The 23,628-nt window shown below is 38.9% G+C and overlaps 2 protein-coding genes across 3 annotated transcripts in view; one reads left to right on the forward strand and one right to left on the reverse strand.

Annotated features, from left to right (window-relative positions):
• slc1a9 (solute carrier family 1 member 9) overlaps window positions 1–4,370 on the reverse strand; it is a 45,222-nt gene extending 40,852 nt beyond the window's left edge. Inside the window, exon 1 of the mRNA XM_067415339.1 lies at window positions 4,249–4,370. The gene's annotated coding sequence lies outside the window, so the exon portion shown is untranslated. The remainder of the gene's footprint in view (window positions 1–4,248) is intronic.
• Window positions 4,371–4,700: 330 nt separating this feature from the next.
• LOC137039981 (uncharacterized) lies at window positions 4,701–23,594 on the forward strand. Of its 2 annotated transcripts, XM_067415374.1 has the most exons (3): window positions 4,708–4,837; window positions 5,875–5,917; window positions 19,800–23,594. In XM_067415374.1, exon 3 carries the CDS (start codon window positions 19,819–19,821, stop codon window positions 21,166–21,168), a length of 1,350 nt encoding a protein of 449 aa, XP_067271475.1. In that variant the 5' UTR covers window positions 4,708–4,837; window positions 5,875–5,917; window positions 19,800–19,818; the 3' UTR covers window positions 21,169–23,594. The 2 variants fall into 2 exon arrangements, with proteins under 2 accessions (XP_067271484.1, XP_067271475.1); XM_067415383.1 differs by lacking the exon at window positions 5,875–5,917 and having other exon boundaries at window positions 4,701–4,837.
• The last annotated feature ends 34 nt before the right edge of the window (window positions 23,595–23,628 follow it).

Consider the following 23,628-nt stretch of genomic DNA (forward strand, 5'->3'; position numbering starts at 1 on the left):
GCCCTTAAGACGACATAAGAGCCCATCGGATGCCTGCGGCAATAGCGGTCCACCTCACCACGCTCAACCAAGACTCATTAAGACTGGTAGCCCAAATTCCATACATAAATCTACAGCAGAATATTTCATGCAAGTTGCTCATTGAATTTACTTCCAATAATGTCTTTTCCTCTATTGGTGTTATGAGGACTGTAAAGCCAGGCTGAGTGTGAGATTATAAAAGGGGCTCCATACGAGTTCTAATCATATCGGTTTACAGCAAACACACAGCATGGAGCCACACTTTTATATGCTTAAAAAAAGGCTGACAAGCTTTCCCTCTTGCACTATCATTCCTTTTAAAGTTCAACCATTTCTTCTGCTTCCCTCCATTCCATATGAAGCTGTTTCTCATTAGGGATTAAACTGAGAGTTAGGCTCTCTGTTCCCATAATTAAGGCATTCCTAAAATCAATCTCTCCTCTTAAATCCCTTGGTATAACCCTCTCTTTCCTAGTAGCAAGGCATTCCACTGATCAGATACCTAGTAACTAGCATCTCAGTGTGCGCGAGATTGTGGATTATGTGCTTTAGCCTGTGTGTTTTGTTAAGAACTGCGTTTGTGTGCGTGCCTTTGTTCTTGACCTCCCCTCTTTGACCCTTTTGTCTTACTACAAAATCCAATTTCAGGCATCAGTAACCCTCTCTGTCCCCAAATATTGTAGAAATTACAGCAGATACACTTCTAAGCTGGTCACTGTCGAACACACATAATGCTGCGGGACCTGAAACATCAATCAAAGACGCTGTCCCCTCATCCGCCCCACACTCCCACAGACGACCCTTGACTTCTGACCTCTAGCCTGTCTACCACGGTGGGTGCTATTGAGGGCAGATCCATGAGATGGGGGCTAATTAGGTCAGATTGCGGCGAGCTGTGCATTACAGACAAAATTGGAAACACATGCTGAGACCCACAGCGTAAGAGAGAGAGAGAGAACACCAGGAGAGAGGTAATATTGGTGCTGGGGTTGAGGTTGAGGAAAATGGAGGTAATGTAAGGTGGAGTGGTGGGGTTCTGATGTGGGATGGATTTAATGAATGAATGACACCTCTTTGAGACTATAAGTCTAACCTCAGGCTCAGGAGAGCATCTGTGGATAGCATATTGGTCTCCTTGACAGCTCCGCTATTTTCAATAATTGCTATAATGGCTATGTAACAGATTGTAATTGCTTTGATATTTGAGGTTTGAGTTGGGATATCCATTGCCATGGAAATAAAACTAACGTGCAGACATAATATTAGCAGGGGACAAACGCAAACAAAAATGCACCACAAGTATAAAGATTACTTAAAATATTTTCAGAGCTTGAAAGAAGAATGTATTACTGTTAATCATTAAATGTGCAAAGTGTAACTTTTTCAGTAAAATATCCAAAAACCAACAAGCGAGTGTTTTATATTTTGTTCAATTGAGTAGTTACAATATCCAAAATATTTCCAACTTTTTGTAAATCGTGAGAATTTCTATTTTAACCAATGATCCGGGAAGTGTGAGGGATTCGGCTGTCCATTGCGACATATCTGCGTCACCCTCTGTTTTATTTAGAACACTTTACTCTTAGCAGTGTCACAGCAGCTGGCGAGCGAATACACAGAGTAACGTCATAGCATTACTTACAACACACTCGCCCTGCGTCCCAATTCGCATACTATCCATCCTAAATAGTATTAGAAAATAGAATTAGTATGTCCCAAATCATAGTATGTTGAAAAGAGTATTCCAAAGGTACCCGGATGGTTTACTATTTCCGGTCCGAATTTAAAGTATGAATCGATGGGCACTCAAACGGCTGATATTGCCCACAACCCACTGCGAGGTCATGTGGGGATTCGATTAGAACTACAAACGCGGATAAAAATCGTTAAAAAAACTACAAACATGGCGGATGTGCAAGTCCAGCGGTTAAGTAGAGAAGTTTAGATAAAGGGGTTGAGTGACCAACTATCAATATTTAACCTGACAAAAATATTTATTCAGTGTTGTCCACATTATATTTCACCTGCAGCAGCATTGTGAACTTTTGTAATCACATGTTTGGCCATTACCTTTTAAATGCATCATTATATTTAAACTGCAAACACATGAGGAGAGTCTCTGCATTAAAGACCCACACATGGCAGATCAACGAGCGGCTACATTTCTCTTCGATACGGTAGGAGATTAATCTGAATGTGAAGGATTTGAACTGTGATGTATCTGAAGATGACTGACAGGGTAGTTAGCACGTAACTAAGCGACAGTCCGTTAAAGATGGCGAAGTAGTATGTCCCCGAAGCTTGCATACTTTTCTGCTACACACTCAAAAGTATATACCTTTTCTTCACAAAAAGAGTACATATTTTAGGACGTAGTATTAGTAAGCGAATTGGGACGCAGCATCAGATGTGTCTAATATGATAAACAGAGCTGCGTTACCTCATACTCGGAAAAGAGGAAATGACACCGGTGACTGTCGCATAATAAAAGTCCTGCTGCTTGCGAAAAGTTACATAGTGCAGTATATAGTCATTATATTTATTAACATTGTTATATATATATATATATATATATATATATATATATATATATATATATATATACACACAGACTATAAATAAATAAATAAATACATTCTTTTAATAGTATAACAGCTATTATAGTTACATAAAACTATATAGACATACTTAAAAAACTAATAAAAATGACACATTAAAAAAAACATTTACAAATGTTTAAAATTACAAATTTAAACAATTTATTTTCAAAATAATACTATTATGGAGTTAAATTTTTTACTGAAAACAACATTTCACTGATACTAAAATAACACTGGTAGAATTATAATAGGCAGCATCTATTTATTGAATGCCTTTCCCAAAGCTCAAGGTTATTACGTGCAAAGGGTAGTCTCTAATCTGCGGTATGGTTTTGGCATCAGAAAATATCTTCAGCGGCTCTCTTCTATGACTCATTGTCAGTGACGTGCGGTGTGGTCCTTGTGTGATGAGTTGTGTGATGAGTACCCATACCAGGTAGGTGTTTGAGGTGGTAAAAGGTCTTTCACTAAATGCTGGTTAACACCAATAAGGCCTTTCGTCTAATTAAGATGCAGAAATACACTTTTATCCTTCAACAACAAGGTGTTGGATATTTCTGGGCATGTGTGTTTAGCCATTTGAGAGCGTGTGTGTGAAAGAACTTTTGTACCTCCGTTTGAGTTTGTCCCTTCTTTCCTTTCTACCTTTGTTCGCCTGTCATCTTGCTCAATACCTCAGTGACTCCTCTCTCTCAATCATTCTCTGTTCTTGTGGCTCTCTCTCATTCTCACTCCTTCAATCTCACCAATACGCCCTGGGGTTGAAATATCTAAGTGCATACGAAACAAGTTCAGACAAAACCATGCAGAGAGACAGAATAGTGTTTAGGAGGTAAGGACTGGGAGTGCATGACACTAAAAGCCAAAAGGGAGGAACAGCGTCAGAGGACAGAAGCAAAGTTCTGAAGGGGCCGGACCACATTTTAGATCTCACTGAGCTTTGTATTTGTGTACGCATACACGCACCTGTGTTTGTGTGTTAAATATGAAGTTCCACAACGTTTTCCCGTTCCTCATCGAAAACCTCTTTTCTGTACCCCTCTCTTTCTCTTATTCTCTACCCCATCTCTCTCATCCCCTAACTCTTTCATGGACAGTCTCACAGGGGCAGGCTTGTAACAGAACACTTCTCTCTTTTGTGTCCTTTCTTTTCCTTATCCTTTCATCTTTTTAAACTTTCTGGGGAAATGGGTTTTGGTCGGATGGAAATTTCTGCTAGGTGAAAGAAGGAAAGAGGAGGGGAAAACAAGAGATGGAGAATGAGAGACTGCAATATACATCTCCTGCTATAAAAACAAGGGGCTGGTTGGCAGTAGATGCTGTAAAAAAAAAAAAAAAAAATCTCCAGAGGAAATTGCTTTAACAAATTGCCCCCTAATTCAAGAGCTGGCCCCAAAATTCAACCCGTTCAGACCCTCATAAACTGACATGAAATAAATGAAAGTCTGCTGTCATCTGATTTTACTTGCAGTTATAACAAAGTACATAAGGTGTATGATACACTTGCTTGTGGTGATTAGTTTGGACTTTAACTCAATTAACCAGTGCCTAAGACAGTCTATCCATTGAGCAATTTTTCACTCTCTTTTTGTGTTTTTCTATGAGATTGAGAACTCTCTACACCCACCGCCAGCAGATGGTCCTCGTCCCTTTTTCCCTCCACCATAATGTCTTCTTTCAGTCTGTCCATTCCTCTTCTTCTAAACCAGCCCTCTTTCACTCCCACTGGCTGTTGTCCTCTCACCGCCTTTCATGAAGATACCTTATCGCACGACTTCACTAAGACCTTCTCGCCGCGGGAATTTTTGCATCCACTTAACGTATTTGAACTTTTTTCCCCCTTCCAGATTGAACGTCTCTCATTTATAGCTCAAATTCGGCGATTTGGTATCTGACTGCTAGAAAAGTAGAGCTCACGCTCATACACGCAGTGTCAGACGTTGTTCACCTCTTGCATGTCAATCCTCCTGAAACTCGCGCTTGAAGACAGACCTGAGATCAAAAGGCGCGTTTTAAACAGATAAACGTGGAAATACAACTCAACGTGGAACTTCTCAGAGTGGACGCTGGAGATGATATGGGACACGTCTGTCGTTTCAACAATGTGAATCCACAGTTATTTTGGAAATTTCGCTAATTTTTACGTGAGATTGACGGACTGTTGAATCAATGTGGTGTTTGCCGAAGATACGCGTGGCTCGAAACTCACCTAAACGGTATGTGCTACGTATTTTTGGCGGAATACAGGTGTCACGTCAACTAGCCTATTCGTACGCCGATAGGCCTGATAACATCTAAAGTGGTGTAATGACATATACCGTGTTTATTTGGGTTCATTTTCGTAACTGCTAATTTAATGGGAAGCATGTGTTGATCGGATTTGTTGATGACAGGTTGTAGGTTAAGCGTCAGAATTAACGTAAACGAATTGTTCTTTTGAGTCGAATCTTTATAATAAATCTGATGGATCGGTTCGCAAAAATGATTTGTTCACAAAAGTGGATAATTGAGTAGTCCTACGAGTAGGCTAGTCACTCAGTCAACAAATGAAATCAAATGCTGATTTCAGCAAAGGTAGCCTACACAATTCGAAAAATAGTTGTTTTTAAACTTTGGTATCTTTTATCTTTTTTTGGTATCTTTTTTTAAACTTCCTTTCCAATCAGGTGACGTAAATTATTATTTTTTTTAAATGTATTGGGTAGGCTACAATTAAAATTAGACTTTGTTTTAATGATCTGAATCATGGCTGCAACAAACTGGGATAAATGAAATCCCAATAAACTGTTGTAGGCCATTAAAATAATAATAATAATAAACTGCAATAGTTATGTGCTGCATGCATAATTGCTGAACCAGATCGTAGCAATGTGAGACCACTGGAGCCTACAGTAAAATTAGTGAATTTTTTGTTTTTTGTAATATTTGAAATGATTTATTCGAAAGAACCGATTCATCATAACGAGTTGAAATAGTATGTCGTTATATTTTAATTATAATCGGGATACGATCGTAGATGAGGTTGCCCCAGGCCTTTCGAGATGGATTGAAAACTATTTTGGCGAAAGACCAAATTTAACCTCATTTTTTTCAACATCCAGCGACTCGACAAAACTGGAACGAACATAGCCTATAGGCTGTCCCGTCACTCGCTTGTGTGCGGTAAAACTGTCAATTCAGGTTGACCAGGTGTTAATTTTCGCGGTCAGAAATTAATGTTCATCTTTGTTTACCTATTTTCCTGCGGATCTAGGGAGGAGGTCTTGAAGTCAATGCAACATGCTGTTTGAACACAGGTGTGTTTTTGCTTGTTTTTTGCATTAACTATGGCTGTTTCGTTTATATAAGCTCGTTTTATCCCATACTATTTTAAGTAAGCTGTTATGCAAGTGTGAAAAAAACAAATGTAAAAACTTGTAGGTAGGCTTGTAGTTTGTCAGTAGTATCAATATGTGTTTACAGTAAAGGTGTTTTGGGTTGGTGCAGGCAGCCATTAGAAGAATAAACACATTCATGCACATCCTGTCAGCCACCTGCTCAGCTATAAAACAAAAACAGAAGCTCACAACCTTTGTTTACAACATAATGAATGTTTACATAACTGTTTTCTCACCCCGTAACATATTTTTGGGGAGGAAGGTTTGAGGCAGAACAAGTGAATGTATTTCTGAAGCACACCAAAATTCTTTCTCAGACAGAAAAACAAAAAATGCGGATTTAGATGATCAGAAAGTGCAAGAGTAGTGGAATGTGTCTCGCAGTGTGTGGTAGATGTGTTTAGTTACTGCTTTCTCAACAGCCACACAATGTGATCAAAAACATCTGTAGGGCTACAGCATGAAGATGTTTCATTTTTTATTTTATTTTTTATTTATAGATTATTTTAAGACAAATGAGGAGGGTCAGTAATGTTTGTCTTGGAATAATAACCCCTATCTGCAAATAATATTTTTTTTTCTAGGGAGGAAATTTGTGCAGCATCCTTTTAGGAAAGATGGATTTTTCCTTTTAAATTGGGGACATCATTTTTGTTTTCCTCAAAAACTTTCATAATTTACTTTTACATGACCACTGGACTGCCACTGCTTTCCAATGTAAACTTTACACACACACACACACACACACACACACACACACACACACACACACACACACACACACACACACACACACACACACACACACACACACACACACACACACACACACACATATAGTACAGGCCAAAAGTTTGGACACATTACTATTTGTAATGTTTTTAAAAGAAGTTTCTTCTGCTCATCAAGCTAAGCTTGCATTTATTTGATCAAAAATACACACACACACACACACACACACACACACACACACACACACACACACACACACACACACACACACACACACACATATATATATTCTGATATATTATTACAATTTGAAATATTTGGTTTTCAATTTATTATACTTTAAATTATCATTTATTTCTGCGATGTGAAGCTGAATTTTCAGGATCGTTACTCCAGTCTTCAGTGTCACATGATTGATTTATTATGAGTGTTGGAAACAGTTCTTCTGCCTATATATTTGATGAATAAAAGGTTTAATATAACTGCATTTATTCAAAATAAAAACATATTTTCAAATAATATACATCTCCTTTACTATCAATTTTTATCAATTTAACACATCCTTGCTGAATAAAATTATTGATTTATTTCAAAAAAAGAACGAAAAAAAACGACTGACCCCAAATTACTGACGGTAGTGTATATTGTTGTTACAAAAGATTTCTATTTTTAAAACATTTGCATCTTTTTTTTTCTTTTTCTTTTTTACTTTTTATTCATCAAAATATTATAAAAAAGTATCACAGGTTATGAAGAAATATTAAGCAGCAGAACTGTTTCCATCTTTGAAAATGAATCCTCATATTAGAATGATTTCTGAAGGATCACGTGACACTGGAGACTAGAGGAATGATTCTGAAAATTCAGCTTTAATCACAGAAATAAATGATCATTTAAAGTATATTAAATTGAAAACCAATTATTTTAAAATTTAATAATATATCACAATATTAGATTTTTTTCTGTATTTTTGATCAAATAAATATAGGCTTTGTGCCATCTAGTGGTTTAGAGAAAAATAAAATCAAAGGAGCCTTTTACCCCGTGGAGCCTTTAGCCCCATTGTACCCTATATATCTGACACTGCCCCCATCCTTTAATGAAAACCTTATTGCAAAGTCTTCATGCTCTTCATAAAATGTTGAAATGTTCCACACAAATTTCAGGGATGCAATTAGGAAACTACACAAATGCACCATCTGAATATTTTTTTTTTCTCTTCCTATATATCTTTCTATAATATCATTTGACTATGATTGGGCAGAACGGACTGCTATACATTAAATACTGACATATACAGTATCTGTGTACAGTAGTGTACTATTTTTTTCCCATAGAAACTAAAAAGTAAACAAAAAAATGAAAAATATACAAATTTAATGTAGTTATAAAACTGGATTTACCTTTCATGTTGGTAAATTGACCCTCTTAACATGATTTATCCTGTGTTCTAAATCTTTCATTTTCTCTTTATGAGAGTTTAGACAGTGTGCTGCGTTGGATGCTTAGGGCCGAGTGTATAGGGTGAGTGGGATGATGGGAAAATTCCAAAATCGTCAGACATGTCAAGTCCGAACAGGGGGCTTGTAGAATGTCTATCATGAGTCATGATTTTGTTCGGATTGAAGACGATAAATAAAAAAGGCCATACATCTGCTGAAATTGATTTGACAGGCTTGATATTGTGACGCCATGAAGTGGTCGTGGATCCTACGGCTGATTTCCAGTTAAATTTTTTTAAAAAGGGGTTATTTAAATCAGGCTTGAAGTTTTCAGTGGCGTGAAGCTGAGAATAGAATGAGGTGGGAGAGCCTAAGTGTTTGTCTAAGGTCGCTTTTGTCTAGAAGATCGCAGATTATGCTTGTCATGGGGGTGGGAGTTGTGTGCTCAGATCAAAGATATGTGTGGATGTGTGTGCACAAGTTCTTGTGAGGTAGAGGCTATAAGATCAGGTTAAACATGCGGGTTCATTGTGTTCAGGAGCTTGATGTTTTTTCTGTGAGGCTGGAGGCTCATTTTTGAGCTGTTCATAAGATTAGGAGAGAAAGTGCACAGACCCTCTGGATGGCAGAGTTCGTGAGTATGTCATTGCTGCAAATGGAGCGCACAGATGAAGTGGTTCTGCATGTCTCCCAGCGTCTACAGATATGCCTCCTGCACGTGTGTGTGCCTGCCTACTGCTTGTGTTCCCGTTCCAAAGCAAACATATGCATTAACCGGCAAGTTTCCTCTCAAGACACACACGTACACATGCACTACACCCTTTTTGCTTAAGTGCACACACACACACACACACACACACACACACACACACACACACACACACACACACACACACACACACACACACTGTCTTCAACCACAAAAATTCTTTTCCAGTCGTAAATTCTGTTATAAGCCATTTTTGGGCTCGTGACAAGACCGTTTTTTTTTTTTTTTTTGTCTAGATCTTTTAATTGTATGCAATAAAAATGCAATACATGCTATGTTGAGGATGTTTTTAATTTATTAAACTGTAAAAACTAATTCAGGCCCCAATTGAAAATGTTCTAGTGACTGATCACATCTACATTTTTTAATTGGCCAAATAGAATTTCTGTGAATTCATGCAATTTAATACAGAGAAATTTGGCCAAATTTTTGGGGGGCATAAAGTCAAAAATTGTTTTGGTGTAATCATTTATTATTAATTATATACACTCACCTAAAGGATTATTAGGAACACCATACTAATACTGTGTTTGACCCCCTTTTGCCTTCAGAACTGCCTTAATTCTATGTGGCATTGATTCAACAAGGTGCTGAAAGCATTTAGTCTTAACAGAAATCCAGACTCATCAGACCAGGAAACATTTTTCCAGTCTTCTTTTTCCTATTTTTAGTGGAGATGAGTGGTACCTGGTCGGGTCTTCTGCTGTTGTAGCCCATCCGCCTCAAGGTTGTGCGTGTTGTTGCTTCACAAATGCTTTGCTGCATACCTCAGTTGTAACGAGTGGTTATTTCCATAAACCAGCAGCCATATCACCCTGTAGCCCAAGACTGGTTTCCCACTGAAGCTAAGCAGGGCTGAGCCTGGTCAATACCTGGATGGGAGACCAACTGGGAAAACCAGGTGTTAGTGAGGCCAGCAGGAGGTGCTCACCCTGTGGTCTGTGTGGGTCCTAACACCCCAGTATAGTGATGGGGACACTATACTGACAAAGAGCACCGTCTTTCGGATGAGACGTTAAACCGAGGACCTGATTCTCTGTGGTCATTAAAAATCCCAGGATGTCCTTCGATAAAGAGTAGGGGTGTAACCCTGGCATCCTGGCAAAATTTGCCCATTGGCCTCTGTCCATCATGGCCTCCTAATCATCCCCATATCCTGATTGGCTTCATCACTCAGTCTCCTCTCCACCAATCAGCTGGTGTGTGGTGAGCGTTCTGGCGCAATATGGCTGCAGTCGCATCATCCAGGTGGATGCTGCACATTGGTGGTGGTTGAGGAGATTCCCCCCTTCTATGTAAAGCGCTTTGAGTGCCTTGAAAAGCGCTATATAAATCGAACGCATTATTATTTCAGTCAAAGTTGCTCTTCTGGACGTCAGCTTGAATCAGTCGGCCCATTCTCCTCTGACCTCAAGCATCAACAAGGCATTTTCACCACACAGGACTGCCGCATACAGGACTGTCGCATAACCCTAGAAATGGTTGTGTGTGAAAATCCCAGTAACTGAGCAGATTGTGAAATACTCAGACCGGCTCGTCTGGCACCAACAACCATGCCATGCTCAAAATTGCTTAAATCCCCTTTCTTTCCCATTCTGACATTCAGTTTGGAGAAAAACCTCACATCTGTGTGTCAAAGTCTTGTAATTTTACCCTTTTATAACTAGGCTATTACTATGTGCCATGATTTCTTAAAAAACATAATTCTATTTATGAATTAATAATTCATGATTGTTGTAAGAAAAAGAAAGAAAAAACATTTTACTTTGACAAGTAAAAGATTAAAAAATGAATGATAAAAGTATTTTAATAATCATTATTATTAACTATTTTCTCATGTATTATGGTAAATGTAGATTAGAGTTTAAATATAATCACATATTCAAGGTGTCTGGAAAATATTGTATTATTTGGTACCACATCTTTTTTTTTAATAAGTTAAATTAAAACTTTACCTAAAAGTTGCAAAAAAGTTTTTAAAACCATGTGAAACCAACATGAACACAGAGAGTAAATGTCTAAGAACTTGACTTGTGTTGTAAATTAGATTTTTTTCTTTCTTTATTGGACTTTCATTTTATGTTCATATTATCTGAACACAGTCTGAAAAAACAATATCTAAATATTGATTATTTCCTCTATTCGCTCATGTTTCAGTTCAGCTGTCAACACCATGTTGGGTTTTTCTGACACTGTCTTATAAATGAAAAATTCTGAGACAAGGTATGAAGGTCTGACAGCTGCAAAAATGTTTGTCATTGTTTGTGGTTGCAAAAGAAACAATACTATAAATCTCTATTCGTTGAGCAAGTAAATTTGCATATAAAAGACGATGGATCATAATTTGTACATAGCACACCTGTTCTTATGCTCACCGTAAACAGGAAGTAAGCACTTACAGTACATGATCCATGTCCCAGCATGCATATATATGAAATTGGTAGCATTCTTTGTCTGCGTGTGTCCGCAGGCTCAGTTGTGCGTTGTGTGCGAGGGTGTTCGTTTGGCTTGAGTGTTATTAGAAAACAGTGTCTGGGGTGGGGTGCTGTTATTATGAGTGTCACAAGTGGTGATTTTGCACTTCACACACAACCTTCCTGTCCACCCACCTTCTCCCTTATGAGCCTAATGATTATTTCTCCTCAAACGAATAGTCACTTGACTCTGTGTAGCTGGTCTTACTCAACCTCGGCCCCCTCCTTCATTCTAGTGTATCCTGCCTGGGGAAACCCAGGAGGAGTTTTCTCTGTTGAAGCCACATCACTGACATTCTGAGCATTCTTCTTTTCTCAAACTCTCTTTCTCTCTATATGCCTCTCCCTCCCTCGTCTCTCAGCACAACAACTAAAGGATTGGTGAGTGATTTACATCTGGCCGTAACATTGGACAGTTTGGCTGCATGCCTCACGGTATCATCATAAAGACGACATGCTCGGTCCCATTTTTCTTGTTCAACACTTTAAAAGTTCCTGGGTTGTTTTAACCCACCATTGGGCTAAATCTTTTCATTTAAATTTTTAACCCAACAGTTGGGTTTGTCCATATTTAACCCAAATTTGGGTGGTTGTAACCCAGCTTTTTTTAGAGTGAATATTTGCTGACAGGCAAATGTTTTGAGTTGTTGCTGCTTTTAAGAGCATCACAGCTGAGCTTATGAGTACAAACTTTATGTAGTTGCACACTTTCATATACAGTACTGTCAAAAAGTTTGGGGTCAGTAAGACCTTTTAAAAGAAATGAAAATTTTTACTCAGCAAGGATGCATTAAATTGATGAAAAGTGACAGTAAAGACAATTATAATGTTCAAAAGATTAATATTTCAAATAAATGCTGTTAAATGCTTTCTCGTCATAAAAGAATCCTGAAACAGAGCCGATCCTGACCTCCCTGGGGCCCTAAGCAAAATTCTGCTAAGGGGCCCTCCTACCTGACCTGTAAGCTATTTAAACCATTTGCCAAGCAGTTACACCTGACACCTTAGTGCTTCCAATACAATCCTCCCTACTTTGAACAAAACAGTCAAAGAATGAGGTTCAAACAAACAATATTTATTGAAGAGTATTTTCTATAGAATCTTAAGATAGTACTTGCTGAAGACGGCTTTACTGTTGGTGAATCTGGCTCTACTGGGTCTGTGCTAGTACTGGCTGAGGCTGGATCATAGACCGTAAAAGAATATGGACGACTCGACATCATCCGATTCCGCTTGACATATTCGAAGCTTTCAGGCGGGGGTGCACGGCGCTGACATCTTGGGACCGTGTCTGCGCAGTAGCGATTTTGGGACCGGAGTTGCGCAGTAGAGCGCAGGAAGTACAGCTGCGATATCAAAAGCCCGCCCACACTCTCGCAGATGCAGAACAATTAATTATGTTGGTGTGAAATAAACAGTTATGGAAATGTAGAAATTAAAGCTAAAGCTCTAATCTGCTCCCAAAAATTCCGAAAAAAGTCTGTTAGTGCCTCAGTGACAACTTACCTCAGAGAAGACGTCAGTCTCAGCTGTCAATCATGACGTCACACCCCCCGTTTTTATAGCATTAGATAACTAACTAAAATTAAACTTATTTTAAAAACGAACACTTGAAATGAAATCATCGTGATGATAACTGCCTTAAGTGACATAAACTAACTTTGGGGAAAAAATATTTGAAGTGTAATTTTATTATTTAGTTTGCCTCGCGTCCATTAGAAATCACTGAGGGGCGGCTATACTGGGACCGGTCACCCGGGGGGCGATCGAGGTGCGAAAGCTTCAGTATCTGAGAGGGAGACTGCAGGCTTGGGCTGGATGTGGATCATCTGGGTCTGTGCTTGTACTGGCACTCCAGCATCTCCTCTACGTACAAACTTAAGCAAATGATAGATAAAACATTTTATAAGCAGCATCAGACCCATTCAAACTGGCTCCGCCAGATTTCCTTTTATACATTTTCAAATAAAATACTATTTATACTATGGCTTGGCTCTTGTAATGTTTAACAAACTAGTGATGCTACTGTGTTTTATATGATGCATGTTAAAGCAATATTTGATTTATGGTTATTATTTACTGAGGGATGTGCATCCATATTGACCAGTATGTCCAGCTAATTAATATCAAAATTTTAAATTCAATATAGCCTATAAATCAATAGTCAATCAATGTCAAATTGTCAATACATTGCTTTCCATCTTGCATAATTTGTGCAGTAGTTTAGAGTTGTAACTAAACATTGACTAAGACTAGATAATCATTGTCTTGTTATGTAGCCTATGTGCACTTATGATGAGGAGGAGGACCATCATGCCCATATATTGTTCTGTCGGTCTGGTATCCACACAGATATTTCTGCTGGAAAATACACATTTCATTTCGTGCACGGCCATATGAACGCATATGCATGCGCAACGCGGATCTTTTCCAAGCTGCAGTAAAAAAAAACACCTTTGCCCTTTATAAAAAAAAAAAAAACTAAACAAAAAAATAATAATAATTTTATTTCTGAGGCACAAAGACAGAACACAGCCCTGAAAGCGGCTGGCATTAGCTAGCTAGACAGACCAAGAGATGCATAGCTTGCCTGTCCAGCTTAGCAAGACAACAGAAGAGACGCACATCAACTTAACTTTACTGTTAGCCTATTTGCTGACATCAAACTTGGAGAGGAGAAAACACAAGTTTACCTGATTGCTGTTCCTGCAATTCACTCTTGTGGTGTTTTTTCCCTCTTTTCACGGCCAGAAGGATAATTCCGCTTAATTTTATCATCAGTGTTTACAACATTGATTGACGCGCTTTGACACGATGGGGAGGTGGGGCCTTGAGTAAATTGCGGGGCCCTACACAGCTTGCGTAGTGAGCGTATAGTAGGGATGGGTGATACCACTTATTTTGTTTTCGATACGCGATACTTTCAAGGCCAGTACCAATATCAATACCGATACGATACTTTTAAACTCATTTTTTTAAATTATTAAATATATTAAATTATTTAAATGGCTAAGAGTAAAAATACCCACTTAACATATTTGAAAGGTATTTTAACATTCAATATGCCTTAATTGCAACTTATTAGATCCTAATTTTTTAACACGTGGATAAAATGTTTAGTAGAAGTGAAATTAACCATGGAAATCTACAAATACTATATAATACTATATACAAATATAATATTTGAACTACGGCTACTGTAGTAAAAAAAAACATGGTTCAGTTTCACAAGGGACTGCCAGTGACTGAACATTGCACCCATAAAATGCAACCTTTTTATTCTGATAGTGATTTATATTAGCATTAGTTACAGCATAGAACATGATCAATTTCAACTTTTAACATTACATTTAAAGAGTGTGATTGCACTATGTAGGCTCTTTCTTTTGATGAGCATTATTCTGGGCTGTGTGTTCAAAATCATTCATTGTTTTCTCATGATAGTTTTGGGAAACGCAGTTCTGTTTGAATAGTGTCATCAGTGAACAAACGCTCTCTCTGTGATCGATTGGTTCTGTCTTGTAGTGTTTGCATGCATTCAGATCATGGATGGTTAAGATGAGCTGGAAAATAGTCCTATACTACACAATTAACATAGTTTATTTGTATTGTATGCATTGAATAATCTTTTTAAATAAACAAAATTACTGGTAAAAAAAAAACACCTTAGTATCGATATTTTTACGATCCAGAATCAGATCCGGAGGCTGAAATAAATTGAACAGGAGAAGCAGCAACAGCAGGATGTCCGTCTCTGTGGTATGTACTGTATTTAGTAGCCTGTCAACATTTGTGTGTCTTTACTCTCAGTTTATGAGGACATGATTCGGTTTATGGACTATTGTATGCGACTAAACCTTAGCAGTAGCAAGCAAAACAGTTTTGCACGTCAGACTAGTGTAACGTTATACATAGAACAGCAATAGAGTCTGTTAGCGCATTTAAATGAAGAAGCACGCTTTGTGTGAACATCCCCTAGGTTTAAGTTTGGGTGGTTTTACAATAAACAAACTGACACCGGTCAGTTAAACAAATGTATTTAAACACACACATAGATCACATGCTCCATTGATAAATTAACTATATATGATTGTGTTGTTTACTGATGTTTACTCACGTGACGATAGCCAACAGCATAGACATTTGAAGCAGTTTTACTCACCGCCTGATTCCAAAGCAGGGCCGAACCTTTATCGCTGGGACCTCCATCAAACACACTTCTTTGGTGACATTGTTGATTTGGTGAAGTCCTGTGACAGCAGTGAGTACAGTGCTTATGGGCGTGCATTTGCTCTATCGCTCTTGTCACACGCGCGCCCTTCCGGGAGAAGAGCCCGTACGGCCCATACAAGGACATTTCGCCCTGTTTACGTCAATGAAAAAATCTCTCCGAAACTTGTGAGAAGGAAGGACTATTTTTGGACACAGAAGGACTCTATCAAACGTCCAACTTAGTTTTTGAAACTTTGTCTATGTTTAGGATGGGAATCCAAGCTGCCCCCCCCCCCCCACCACCACCACCTTAAGCAACATTACTTTTTTAACATTGATAATAATCTGAAATGTTTCTTGATCAGCAAATCATATCAAAATGATTTCTGAAGGAACATGTGACACTGGAGGATGTGAAAATTTGGCTTTGCCATCCCATGAATAAAAATATATTACAATAAAAAATCGTTGTTTTAAATTGTAATAATATTTCACAATATTACTGATCACTTAAAAGCAGCCTTGATGCGCATAAGGAACTGTTAAAATAACGCACTGACCTCAAACATTTGAACAGTAGTGTATGTATTTTGATTGTACAATATGAAAAAACAAAAAATGCCAATGATGTATTTGATCATTTTAGATGTGGAGGTTTTGCTTCCACCTGGTGGTTGACAGTTGTGATGTTATTGAGTGCTGAAAGTAAAAGGAAGAGTGTTTATCATTCATCAGTGTAGTTTTACTCTGACCCCCCACTAAATAAACACATAAATCACTACCACAGGGCCAGTAACCACCCAGGAGCCTGTCTTAGGCAGAAGACTGCTGAACTTTGGCGTTCCTGTCAATAAATAACCCAAATCTCTTAGGTATTCCCACTGTTGCTGAGAGTCTTGTTACAGAAGTGTGAATATGAGACCATTAGGTAAAGCGCGTGGAAAAAAAGATAAAGGAAAAGCATAAAAAAAATTAATAATAATAAAAACACGTACAAAGATAATAAAAGACGATCAAATTAAAGCATTTTTTTGAAGCCTTGAAACAGTATAATATTCTCTTATTAGTGGGATTTATTCTTTGGCTCATGAAGTAAAGTGGCATCTTTCTGTTTCCCTCAGTCATGCTCATAAGCTGTGAAATTTACAACCTTTTCCACACATACCAGAGTTGTTTGTGGTCTCACGTGAAACTAGGCCAGCACCAGACCAACACAGTTAGTGGCTTTATTTCAAACTGAGTTTGCCAGACATTGACTAGGTGGTGACTTCATGTCTGTGTTGACCAGCCGGAGTAGGCGATGGTGAAGCATGTTTGTGGCTCCATTCTCCCTTTACACGAAGGAAACAGGCAATTTTGCATCTTTTTCCACTGCCTTGTGCCAAAGCAGTAAAGCTATAGTTTTACAGTTTAAGGCTTATTTTACCTTTTTATTTTTTATGAGCTGGCATTGAGCCGTTCTTTTGAAAGACCATTTCTGCCTTGTAGTAAAAAACAAAACAAAAAAATGTGTGTGTGTGTATATATATATATACATATATATTATACAGTCGTGGTCAAAATTGTTGGTACCCCTGGTAAATATGATCAAATATGGCTGTAAAAAATAATCTGCATTGTTTATCCTTTTGATCTTTTATTTTAAAAATTCACAAAAATCTAACCTTTCATTAAAGTAAAATAATTGACAATGGGTTTTAAATCACATTATGAAATAAATGCTTTTCTCTAAAACACGTTGGCCACAATTGTTGGTACCCCTAGAATTTTAAATGAGTAAAATATCTCTGAAGTATATTTACATTAAAGGGGTACTTCAGCGCTGGGAAGATGAATCTGTATTTAAACTGGGTCATCAATGCAGTAGAAATGTGAAATTATTTTTGAATTTGGTGCCTTCTAGACTGAGAAAAGACAGAAAATGTATTTTTGTCCCATGGGGATGAAAGACTACAATTCCCAGAATGCTTCGCTGCCCTGTGAGGCCATTCCCAACACCACCAACTTCATTACTGTGACTGAGTTAGAGAAGACACTACAATTAAAAACTGAACGTGTCTGTTCAATATAATGAGTGAGTCACCGCGCGAGTGTCACAGCACTGAGCACTAACTGCACGAGTGATGAGAGCTGAGGTAAGGTAATCGCAACTACATTCGCGGCATACATTCACACAGGAGTTCAGTCTGGCACGCGTTTCAGTTCATGCTTTTGCAAGCTTAACTTTCATAGAAATGAATTTGAGAAGTTAAAAGACTTACATTGCTCACCATAGCTCCGTTTAAATTATCCTGTCTGCAAGCTGAGCTCTCCCTGCCAGCTGAGTGTAATCTCCCATCCCCCATGCGCTGATTCAAAACATGCGGAAATGGCTCCCTCTGCTGGCTGTAGTCTTTAGCCTCTGGGCAAACATTCCTCCTATGATGCAAATATCGTCATTTTGCATCATAGGAGGAATTTTTCCAGAAATAAAATGCATAAATCTCTTGTCTCAGGGAGATATGAGGGGGGAAAGCACAATAATTTGAATATTCTCCAGGGTTTCTACTGATACAAAGCCATATGCTAATCGCTGAAGTAACCCTTTAATATATATTGTTTTAGCACACCAAGGTGACAAGGAACATGAAACTGTCCAGCTATGATGTCTTGTTTCACAGGAGTATAAATATAAGGAGGCATAAAAGCCAAATTCCCTTAATCATTTATCACAATGAGTGAAACCAAAGAATATAGTTCTGATGTGCAGCAAAAGATTGATGAGCTTCACAAAATAGAAAGAGGCTGTAGGAAAAAATAGCTAAAGCATTGAAAATCCCCATTTCCACCATCAGGGCAATAATTAAGAAGCTCCATTTAACTAAAGATGTTACAAATCTGCCTGAAAGAGGATGTGTGTGTATTGTCCTAATGCACGGCGAGGAGGACCGTTTGAGTGCACAACGACTCTCCAAGGATCACAGATGGAGAATTGCAGAGATTAGTTGAGTCTTGGGGTCAGAAAGCTTAAAAAAAATTCAAACAACCCCTACATCACCACATGTTGTTCGGGAGGGATTCAAGAAAAATCCTCCTCGCTCATCCAGAAACAAACTCCAGCACATTCAGTTGTCAGACATGAAAGGAAAGTCTAAAGGGACCTGGTTCTGTGGTCAGATGAAACTATAAAATAGCTTTCTGGCAGCAAATCTACCAGATGGGTTTGGTGCAAACAGGGATAAAAAGTACCCCATGCCCACGGCTAAAAAATACCACTGGATCTTTGATGTTGTGGGCCTATTCTTTTGCTGGAGGTCCTGGACACCTTGTTCAGATACATTGTATTATGGATTTTAGCAAATACCAAAAGATAAAAAATCAAAACCTGATGGATTCTGCTAGAAATCTTATAATGGGCCGTGGTTGGATCTCCCATCAGGACAACGATCCAAAACAAGCATCAAAATCAACACACAAATGTGTCACTGAGCACAAAATGAAGCTTCTGCCATGACCGTCCCAGTTTCCTGAGCTGAACCCTATAGAAGATGTGTGGCTGAACTGAAGAGAAGCAGCACCAGCTTGGATCTGGGAATCTGAAGGATCTGGAGAGATTCAGTATAGAGGAATGGTCTCTGATCTCTATTCGGGTGTTCTCCAAACTCATCAGGCATTATAGAAGAAGACTAAGAGCTGTTATCTTGGGAAAAGGAGGTTGCAAAAAGGTATCAACAATTGGGGCCAACGTGTTTGGGAGAAAAGCATTTATTTCATAATGTGATTTACCCCCATTTTCAAATCTTTTACTTTAATGAAAGGTAAGATTTTTGTGATTTAAAAAAAAAATAAAAGATCAAAAGGATAAACAATGCAGATTTATTTTTTACAGCCATATTTGATCATATTTACCAGGGGTACCAACAATTTTGACCATGACTGTACACACACACACACACACATACACACATCTATATATATATTACCAGTTAAAAGTTTGGATTTGGACACACTTTCCCATTCTCTTGTGTGTGTGTGTGTGTTTTGCAAATTTTATCTACCAGCTTTGACTATATATCGCATGGTGACTTTCTATATTTTGTCAGCAAGTCAGTATTTGTGATGTCACGTTAAACCCCACTGTTGGTTCTTTTTATGCACTTTCTAATTCTTCCTCTCTTTTTATTAATTCATAGTTGACACGTCTTGGGAGTGATGCACTGGCTTCCCCTGGTTGCCATGGTGATCGCCTCGGCCCTGCCTTTCCCTCAAAATCCTGTTCCCAGGCTTGTTGCCGCGACGATAGAGCCTGGCAGAAAGGACAGCAACAGCACCAGTGTCCTGACAGCTGAGACCATCATGCCAACCGATCCATCAGTGGACAACGACTCCCATGATGCTGTTTCTCACAACAACTACAGAACACATGACGTAGCTCTTCACAGAACAGTTGACGAGCAGAGCACGTTTACTCATGAGGAGGACCATATATCCAAGGGTAGTGCAAACCAAGAGAATATTTTAGTAAAAGACATTGTTTTCAATAAAGAAAAACAGGACTATGCAGGTGGAGGTAGGACTACCGGAGCAGATGCCTCCAGGTCGCATGATCATAAGGAATACAAATTAGAAAAAGCCGGTTCCCCAAGCAACAACATTCTCAAGGACTATCAGCCTAAACATAGCCCGTTTCATGAAGAAAGCAGTATTGAGGCAGAAACTTTTCTTGACAGGAATGCAAGAAGTAAACTGAACGACGGGCCTCTTGAAGGTCCTAAGGTCACTGTGGAGAGCTCTCCAGTGCAGGAACATCTGGATGGGAGCACAATTGAAAAAGAGTTGGCACAGACAAATGGAGGGTTTGGAATGGACATCCTAGGCCTACGAGAAGATCAGCTGCTTTTGCTGGATGCTCATCCCCGGGTACTCTTCTCCCCAGCTCTTTCCCCACCAAAACACCCACCTCTGCTCCTAATGCTGGAGTTGGGTTTGCTGACAGATGATGTTGAGGACGAGGAAAGCCACACAATGGATGTTACCACACCCGGTCACGGAGGTGACAAAGAGGCATACAGGAACTTACTATTGGGTCTCTCTGATTCAGACGGCCATGTTCCAAGGGTCCGCCGCAAACGTCAGGTCAGCCTCAGTCCCGAGCGCTCCGTATGCGAGGCCGAAAGTAGGTGGGTGACAACCAGGAAGACGGCGGTGGACCACCGGAGCAACACCGTCAATATTCTGCAAGATATCCAGACCCAGACTGGGCCACTGAACCAGTACTTCTACGAAACCAAGTGCAAGAAGCCCCTTCAGCAAGGGAACGGTGAAAGGCAGGGGGTGGAGGGGGCGGGTTGCTTGGGGGTGGATAAGAAACACTGGATGAGCAGGTGCGAAACCAAACAGTCATACGTACGTGCGCTCACCTCAGATAAAAACATGAGGATAGGCTGGAGGTGGATCCGTATTGACTCCTCCTGCGTTTGCGTTTTGCTCACAAGAGGAACGTACAATGCTGAGCGGAAGTCCGAGAGGGCAAGAGAGCGAGAAAGCAAAAGGTACAGATAGTTGACGAAGGACTGACACAGAGTTGAACAATTGTGTTAATAAAAGGGACTGTTCTGGTTCACTGTGTGGGATTCACATGTTGCTCAAAACCCATGATTTATTTTTGTTCATGGAACACAAAAGGATAGAGGCCCCAAAAAAGTTTTAAACACTTAAAGTCACTCTTTAAAAAAGTCTTTAAAAAGAAATGAATTGCATTAGATACGGAATATCAAAACAATTGGCATTTGCAAACAAACAATGCTAGAGCTTTTCTCAGAACTAAAGCCCCGTTTCCACCTAAATCAACCGGAACAATTTGCCCCAGGAACAATTTTTTTTTCCCCAGATCTGCTGCTGTCCGTGTTTCCATTGCAGTTTAAAGTACTGTGAAGATAAGTCCGGGGACCTATACCGCGCATGACTTTCCAGAGCCCACTGGATTTCGTCCTCTGCAAATAAACGTATTAAAGTCTTAACCTCGCCGCCAGCCCATCATCGTATTTTTTAAGCTCCAATTTTGATTTGAATAGCAAACGACTCTTACTGCACGCACCGCAACACTTTTATGTTTAAATAAAATGCTGCGTGAGCTCGACCAATCAGCATGTTCAGCACCTAAGTCCCACCCCCTGAGGTTCCTGAACTTTGAAAAAGTACTACCTCTCAAGCATGGCCAGGAGGGGGACATTTTCACATTATAGATTTTATACCCCGGTTCCTGCGGTCAAAACACACAAAGTACTACCCCAAAGTCCCTAGTTCCTGTGGTGGAAACACAGCTTAAGCTTTTCTGAGTCACTTCTATTTAGTTTTTTTAACCAACTGGTAATTTTTCATAGATGTATGATGCCAGTTCCCATCAGGTTCACACCAGTATCCTAGATAAATAACCACTGGTATAGTTCATGATATCATCACATTTTAAGGTTTAAAGGAAGTGTATGTAAGATTGTAGCCAAACCTGGTACTGCAATCACTTTCAGATGACTGTAGATCAGTGTCTCCTCCTCCCCCCAGGATCAGCAGGAACGTTTGTAGATCTGCAGCTGTGGTAACTAGAGCAGAGCTGGTAACACGGATGCCCAAACACTACTGACTTCGTGATTGGTAGATAGGTGGAGGGTGGAGCTTCAGTCCAAAACACAACATGACAACATCAACATCAGTTGAGGGCTGCAACAACAACTTTTACATGACAATATCCTGGCCGGACTACTGTTGTCAGTGATATTTATTTGAAATTAACATGATTTCTTAATGTCTAGTGACATATCAGGACCATTTTATGATTAATTGAAATACATTTCTTACATACAGTTCCTTTAAGTGTCTAAATCGTTTTTGGGGTCACTTTTAGCATATATTTTATCAACCATACTTGGCTGTCGAGCTCTAAGAAAGCACTATAAAAGTGGTCAGTACAACTTTTGGATTAATCAAAATCCCTTTTAAGGAAAGTCAGTTCACTTGGCATCCATATTTGCATCACCTCTTGGCAGCTATCTCAGTCATGCAAGACTAATATCCATCTAACTATCTACTTTAATGGGAAAATACCAAAAATCTCAATAAATATCAGTTTAAATCAGCAATAAAAACTGTAATGAACTGTCATATGATGTTTTATTAACAAAGTTTGGGAGGAGCATGTTCAAATAATCTACCCAATCAGCATGAGAATAGCCTTATATATAAAGCCAACTTACCTCTGTCCCACAACAGGTTTTCCAGCATCCCTCCTCCACCATAACTCCTCACTCACGATCATACCTATCCCAGCCAGGGGTATAAGAAAGGGGGGGTCGGGGTGATACCCTCCATTCTGCTGTCACCTCTCCAATTCATTGTTATCTCACTAGGCCAGTGTGTAAATTCACACAAACAACAAAACCTCAAAACTGAGATCTTTCCCCACATACGTTTTATATATTGTGTTACGTTTGTTTTATTGTATCTATAGTTTACAGACAATAAGTTATTACTTTTGAGTTAGTATGTAAGCGCAAGTACTTGATATTAATATATTTCTTTATAAATGTACAATATGTGAAACATATACATCATGCAAATATATGTGTATTTATAACCAAAAAAGATTGAGGAATCTGTAACTGCAGATGAAGGCTTTCTTGAAGTGTCCTTCACACATGTGCCTCATGGGTTTCAGTGTCAGCTACATCATGTACCGTTCACTCATCCAACATTACAGAAATAGTCAAAAAATGATTGTCGGATGAAATGAACTGTAGTCCGATTCCCTGTTTACTGTATTAAGAAAGCTGTGGAGATCAGTCGACGGGGTTTGATGTCATTTTTCACATTGAGTCATTGTAATAAAGTATTATGTAATCTTTGTAAGGTAGATACTTTTGTATATGAACAATTTTTACAAAGTAGATGCGAGAGGGGCTTTAGTAAAACACAAAGTGGAATATATGATTGTAGTTCTATTTGTTTTGTAATAAAAAAAGGAAGTTA

The sequence above is a fragment of the Pseudorasbora parva genome, chromosome 2, assembly GCF_024679245.1.
Source record: "Pseudorasbora parva isolate DD20220531a chromosome 2, ASM2467924v1, whole genome shotgun sequence".
In the NCBI taxonomy this organism is placed as follows: Eukaryota; Metazoa; Chordata; class Actinopteri; order Cypriniformes; family Gobionidae; genus Pseudorasbora; species Pseudorasbora parva.

Bases quoted from the DNA above. Each gene is read 5' to 3' on its own strand.
- LOC137039981 (XM_067415383.1), top strand. From the start codon at position 19,819: ATGCACTGGCTTCCCCTGGTTGCCATGGTGATCGCCTCGGCCCTGCCT.